At 47.7% G+C, this 6,727-nt stretch overlaps 3 protein-coding genes across 3 annotated transcripts; 2 read left to right on the forward strand and 1 right to left on the reverse strand.

The window, feature by feature from the left end:
* Nucleotides 1-546: 546 nt before the first annotated feature.
* Nucleotides 547-1,227, forward strand: rpsL (30S ribosomal protein; the record flags this gene model as incomplete). Its single annotated transcript, XM_031150596.1, has 3 exons — nucleotides 547-1,016; nucleotides 1,049-1,116; nucleotides 1,139-1,227. The coding sequence occupies 3 exons, from the start codon at nucleotides 547-549 to the stop codon at nucleotides 1,225-1,227; spliced, it is 627 nt and encodes a 208-aa protein (XP_031003523.1).
* A 475-nt stretch (nucleotides 1,228-1,702) lies between these two features.
* On the reverse strand, nucleotides 1,703-3,075 carry KTR1_1 (Alpha-1,2 mannosyltransferase; the record flags this gene model as incomplete). Its single annotated transcript, XM_031150597.1, has 4 exons — nucleotides 1,703-1,770; nucleotides 1,820-2,108; nucleotides 2,160-2,966; nucleotides 3,025-3,075. The coding sequence occupies 4 exons, from the start codon at nucleotides 3,073-3,075 to the stop codon at nucleotides 1,703-1,705; spliced, it is 1,215 nt and encodes a 404-aa protein (XP_031003524.1).
* Nucleotides 3,076-3,885: 810 nt separating this feature from the next.
* On the forward strand, nucleotides 3,886-6,522 carry LHYA1_G005654 (DNA topoisomerase 2-associated protein; the record flags this gene model as incomplete). The annotated part of the gene is made up of 3 exons (XM_031150598.1): nucleotides 3,886-4,007; nucleotides 4,126-6,186; nucleotides 6,234-6,522. The coding sequence occupies 3 exons, from the start codon at nucleotides 3,886-3,888 to the stop codon at nucleotides 6,520-6,522; spliced, it is 2,472 nt and encodes an 823-aa protein (XP_031003527.1).
* Nucleotides 6,523-6,727: the final 205 nt, after the last annotated feature.

The raw sequence follows: 6,727 nt of genomic DNA on the forward strand, positions 1-6,727 counted from the left end.
TTCCGGACGAATCAACAAGCTCAATTGAAAGTTTGAAAAAGTAAACCGAGTACCATGGCGGGTAAAATAAGAAATCAGACTCGACGTACGACAGTCCTCAAAAGACATCGGACAAAGCTCAAAATATATATATATATATATATATAGGAATAGAAATAGCAGAACGCCATCTGAACGTCACTCATAAGCCCATCCCAGGACCCTGTTTCTTATAAGCTTCATGTAATACTATACTGTCCGTACATGCAGAAATGTCTCCTGTCTCCTGTCTCCCCGTCTCCAGAATCCCGACTCACTCAGCATTAGATCCAAAAGAAGCGCATGATGTATGGCCGCAATATAACAACTGCTTCTTTTCGACCCGAGGGCACAGCGATCTTGAGAAAGTAAAATAATTAATTATAAGAGGAATCAAAGAAGAAGCAATCGTGTAACAAAATCACGGTCATGTGGTTTTCACACTAGTCCCAAAAGGAATTCAATCCAAGAAACCTCATAGACCTCACTCCCATCATCTCAGCCATTGCCAACGCCCCAACGCCCATAATGGCCACCTCAATTCTCCACCGCTGCCTCATGCCTTCAATACGGCTCCCCTTCTCCTCCCCCCTCAAAAAGTCCTTCCCCTCCCCCCTCACCTCCCGCCGCGCCTTTTCCTCAACACCAACTCCCTTCGCAACCTTCAACCAAGTCATAAGGGTACTTCATTTCCATTCCCTATTACCTCACCCCACCCTTCCCATCCCCTCCATCGATAAGGTTTTCGTTCTAACATACAAAAAGGGATGCCGCACCGCCCAACGCGCCCGACATGCAGTCTCCCCAGCGCTCCGCGACGTAAAAGCCCCAGAATTAAAAGGCGTGTGTCTGAAAGTCGGCATAACGACGCCCAAGAAGCCGAATTCCGGACAGAGGAAGACGGCGAGGATTAGGTTGAGTACGGGGAGGATTATCACGGCGTATATACCGGGGGAGGGACATAATGTGCAGCAGCATAGTGTGGTTTTGGTGCGAGGGTGAGTGTTCTTGAGGTCTTTGTTTTGATTAGACAGGATGGGATGGGAAGAGGGCTAATGAATGGCATGGTTTATAGGGGGAGAAGTCAAGATTGTCCGGGTGTGAGATATCATTTGGTTAGGGGGGGCTATGGATCTTGGAGGGGTGGGCAATAGGGTTACGAGTCGTTCGAAGTATGGGACGAAGAAGCCGAAGAAGACTGCTGCGTAGATGAGATAAATGGGAGGAGTGGAAGCTGGTGAAAATATTGAGGCGTTGGACGGTATGTCTGAGTAGGATTTGAAGACGATAACATTGTAACATAAGACGCCTTTGTAACAGCTGCTAAGGCAAGGCTAGTAGAGAAGAGCTCAATCCGATGCCTTGCAAGATGAAACAGGAAATACATTACTGCAGTTCCTACTTGACAATATTATCATTCAGGCGACCGCATTTCAAACACAAGTATTAGACGCCTATCACTTAGCGGGTACTGGTAATATACCCATCAGTTAGGCTTTAGTACATAGACACAAAGCCATGGTCACTAATTCCTGGCCCATGTCTAAAGCTCCCAAATCCAATGACCGAATATCTACAACCTGCTCGAGTGCCTGTCCAACGCCGGTGATAACATGCCACGTAGTAGATTTTTAAACCCTCCCCATAAAGCATAGCCCTTTTCAAATGCATTCTCCAATGCGTTTTAATCCTGTTGATTTTCATAGCCCTCAGGTTTCTCCAAGCCGTTGATTTCCATGTAGCGAGATGTACCTTTTTTGAAATCAGTAATATTTCCAAGAAAGTTCGGTATTTTTCTTACATGAATATCCCTTCCAGTCAAAGTTATCTTTCGGGTTGCAGTGACATTTTAGATCTAGTCTGGTCTTCTCGCCAGTTGGGCAATGGGTGAAAGGAACGTGATAGTACGCGATATCATTGAAGAAATGAATTTCTTCTTTCTTCAAGAGCAGAGAAGCAGCAATCGAGTGAACGGGGGCATCACCCCAGCGCTCGTAGAAGAAACCACCATCTTTGTCAAGGGCGTCAAAGTAATCGGTGTAGGCCTTAGATCTGAGCCAATCCAAGTTACCAATTTCGAAGTTGGACCACTATAAAGACTACGTCAGTAGATGATATTCCCCTGTCCAGTTTGAGCTTACCATATGGCAGTGGTTATAGGTATCTCCTCCATCATCACTCAAGAATCCCATGGAGTTGCCCTCGACGATATGCTCTGGGTGAGCTTTCATGAACTTCTTGGTGCTTTCCCAAAGAGTGGGGATAGTCTCCACATACTCGTACAGACTCAACACGAAACTGTACTTCTTCTTGTTATCGGCCATAAACTTGAATGCATCGTAGTTGATATCGCAGAAAAGCTCAATGCTTGGCTCAACACGCCAATACCATTCGAATTGCTTCATCAACGGATGTTGGAAGAAGAACCCAGACTCAAATCTGCACATATGACGGTAGCTGACAGAGTCTCCATAGATGATCTTGCGCTGAGCCATATCTTCACGGACCTTGCGGGCTTTGTCCTGATCGATGAAGTCTGGGAAAGACCAGTGCTCCTTGGGGATCTCTCCATAATGGGTGGTACCAGATACCAGTGATGTTGTGACTTTCTTGAAGGTCGCATCGAAAGGCTTGTCGTTGAGGAAGACCCAATCGTAGTTGAATTTGCGGTTGAATCGATCCTCTACTTGACGGATCGATCGGGCAATTTCCCATAAATCGGAGTTTCGTGCGAGCGAGACGAATGTTGCATTCATTCTCGGTCCGCCTGCTGTTGCGGGAGGAAGGCCTGGTATGGTGTTTGGCGTCGTTCCCGCCACAGGGTGAGCATCAGCTGCTGGTGTGGTCCCAGCCTTCACAGGTATGCCTCCCCATCCTGTCGAGCCACCTATTGTTGTAGGTAATCGCTGGTTCGAAGAAGAGGATATGAAGTAGATGACAGCAAGCCCCTGAAGTCGGTCAGCAAGAGGGTACGTATTTCGGGACTGATGTTCTGGGGCAACGTACGAAGAAGGCGAAGAGAATATATCTCAGATATCTGGCGGTTCCTGAAGCCATACCGACGAGAGAGATGCTCTAAATTACGCAACTAATTTGAGATGCTGATTATTCCTTAATTAATACCCAAACGACAATTCGTCGTCAGCCAAGGATTTGGCTGGATGGCAGAGACAACGTCTGGCGAAGAAGTGATTAAAAGAAGGTATCAATAATGGCAACACTGTGTCCGTTGCCAATGGAAAAAGAAGTGAGAATAGGTAACGAGGGAAGAGAAGGAGGTGGATACGCAGAAAAACTGCATACGAGCATAGATAGCAGAAGGACGCGCAATAATTCAGGAGACATTTAGACTTCTGGCCCCTTTGCGTATTTGTGGATCTCTCGTAGTCCCTACCCAATTAGGCTTAGCTTCAAATTTAGAGGCGGCTCAAAATTCAAAGTTCACCCCACCCCACTACCACCATGCAGCGCAGCTTTGAGGTCTCTGCCTTTTATGTGAGGTACAATACAGAGTACATAATATATCATCCCCTTCGCCGTCCTTGGAGACATACCGTCTTTGGAATCTGTTACTCCACCTTCGTAAGATAGCTTCTCTTTCACTCTCAACGAGTATCTACCTCTTTCCGCGACCCTTCCATACCTCCCTCACGTTCGTTCGGCGCTCTCTTTTGCCACGTTCGTCTACATGTTTGTTCCACAGACCTCCAGTCAACTATCGAGCAGTATCATTCTAACCTCTGCAAACCTCCAGACAGCTCGATTCGATTCAATTGCCTTCTCGCACAGCTACGCGAAACTTCCCACATGAAGAGAGGCATTTGTATTTGAGCTACCAATCTACGTCTTCGAGCTCGAGCCCCCGTCATGTCTTTCTTTGGCTTTGACTCGACTCTACCCCGCGATCGTGGGCACAACACTCGGGCACCTGGGTTCTCCCAGGCTGCCGATCCATTTGCTGGCCCTCGTCCCGAAGATGACGATGATGCGTGAGTTTGAATTTCTTACCATACCATCCATACACGAGACGATGTGCCGTTGAAGGCCGCCCGTCCTGTTGTTAGTAGTCATCTTCTCACTTCCAGAAGCTGACACTTCACAATTCAGACTTGACTTTGAAGACACATACGATGGTCTAGGCGATCAGTTGGACGAGACGGATGATGTATTCAATGACGATACTTTTGGAGATGATGCGGGACCCGTGACGAAGAAGCCTGTTGGCAAAGACTTCGATTTCTTTGGCCAGACGGCAAAAGTCTCCGACGCCATCAATGAAGAGCAGCTTCGCTTTTCTCGCCAGGCCCCTTCATCGCGGGGACCTCCGACAACTTCCACTTTCCCGCAGCCCCTTCCAAAGCCTGCAAGGACTGGTTATGAGCGCTACCAAGAGCCTGACTACGTTCCTGATATGCAAGTGGATGCAAACTTATGGGGAGTTGCACCAAAGCGGCCTGCTCAGGCTTCTGATTTCGGTTCTCCCATGAACCCTGGAATCCCCTCTGGCGCCCGCAAGATGATGAGTTTGGAAGAAGTTGAAGCTTCAATGCGAGCACAGGCAAAGAAACCAGCCCAGCCACAGCAGCCAATACAGCAGCAACAGTCGGCACCTCAGCAGTATACCCAACCTCCACAACAACAATACCACGACTATCCTCCCCAACACCAACAGCAGCAATTCTCTCAACCGCAACAATTGCCCTTCCAGTCCAGTGGACCCCCACGTGAAGAGGCTCGTCCAGCTCATGTCGGACAGCCTCATCAGCCTGTGCAAATCATGCAACGATCGCAACCAACGCCTAACCAGCCTATTGCTCCAACAGCTCCGTCTCAACCAACGCAAATATTGCAAAACCCAAATCGTTACTCGGCAGAGCAACGTAGATCTGCTCCTGCTGTTCAGCATCCTGTTCAGCATCCTGTACACCAATCACGCCCTTCAGGTTCTCGTCACATTATCACCCATCCCCAACAGCTTGCAAACTTATCAGATGAGGAGCGAGCAGCTTTCTTAATGGAAGATGCTAAGCGTGCTAAGCGCAACCACAAGATATTTTTGCTCTCCAAGGACAATGGTCTGATGACACCACAAGACAAGAATTTTATTACACGTATCCAGCTACAACAGCTTGTTACTGCAACTGGCAATCCTAATGAGCATGGCAGTGATCCTTCCCTGTCAGAGGACTTTTACTACCAAGTTCATAACCAAATTCGAGGTGGACCTCGACAGCATCCTGGCCAGCCACTGAGCAATTTCGCACAGACTTATCTATTTCAAACAGGTGGTCGACACGGTGGTATGCGAAGACAAGCTCGCGGTGGAGACAATCATATGCAGCGTATGGAGCAACAGGTTCAAAGAGCTGTCGAAGCTGCCAAGAACAAGCCAAAGAATAAGCAGCTGGTCATCGAAGGCAGCTTAGGAAAGATCTCATTCAGCAATGCGAAAACGCCAAAACCATTGCTCAACATCAAGCGTACTGATAGCGCTGCTGATGCACACCGACCTAGCAAGGCTCATCAAGTAGGCGTCAGCGGCAGCGACAGAAAGACGGTTCTCACTGATATTGAAAATGTATACAGTACGCTGATGCAGCTTGAGGATCATGAACGTTTGATGCCACCACCTCTTGATAATGATGATATCAATCCAGAGCTTGCTGGTTTCCACATAGACTGGCGTGAAAAGGAGGAGAAGCTCAACCGAAAGCTTTGGCGGGACTTGAAGGTTCACGAGCCTATCGGTGCAACTACTACCCATCCATTTATTGCTTTCTTGTCATTCAGCAAGGGCAAGAAGTGTATTCCTCGCGTGTTCCGTCATATAACCCAGGAGCAGCGAACTACCATTTTGACCATTATTGTCATTCATCTTGACCAGTTGGATGTTGTTCGTCAGGGATTGCTTCAGCCTGGCGAAGTTCAATTGAACTCTGCTACTCGTGAGAATATAGAGCTCTTCTCTTTGGCGGTTATGCATACGCTTTTCGGCTATCTCAACGAAGCCGGATTGGATATTGTCACTGGTCTTTTGGGTCTTATTCTGAACATTAATATTGACGTTATTGCTCGAACAAGAATTGGTGTCAGCATGTTGACGATGTTACTGAGTCGCGCTGAGCTCATCAAGCAAGCTGGAAGTAATGAGCGGGAATGGGATCAATGGTAAGTCTTCTGATCCCGAGACTGGATGATATGTTAATACTTGACAGGGTTGGCATCTATAATGCATTCTTCGATGCCCTTGAACCTACCCTCCCCAACATATTTCCTGGCACCGTCAACACTGGTGAAGATGTTTATGTTTGGCAGTTCCTCGCGGCTATTGGTATTGGTGCTAGCCCCGAGCAGCAGCAGAGACTTGTCATGGCTGTCAAAGACCGTGTTATGGAGACTGTTGCTCATGCCAAGACTCTCCCCACAGCGATGTCGGGCCAGCGATTAGCGAACGTCAACCTCTTCATGCGTTCAATTGGTTTGGATGTTGAGTTACTTGCATGAGCGATCAACCAGGCGTTTTGATATTTATCAGCACCAAAAATTTCCTTTTCTTTTTACACAATATCTGACGGACTAAGGCACACGGCGGCTTATGTCTATTTGATTACATGCCATACTAAGCTGCTTCGGCATCAGCGTTGCACTGTTTCTTTTACCTTGGCTGCGACCGGATGGGCAGCATTGAAGCGAATTGGGCCTTATGAAT

Source organism: Lachnellula hyalina, assembly GCF_007821495.1.
Source record: "Lachnellula hyalina strain CBS 185.66 chromosome Unknown contig00119, whole genome shotgun sequence".
NCBI lineage: Eukaryota > Fungi > Ascomycota > Leotiomycetes > Helotiales > Lachnaceae > Lachnellula > Lachnellula hyalina.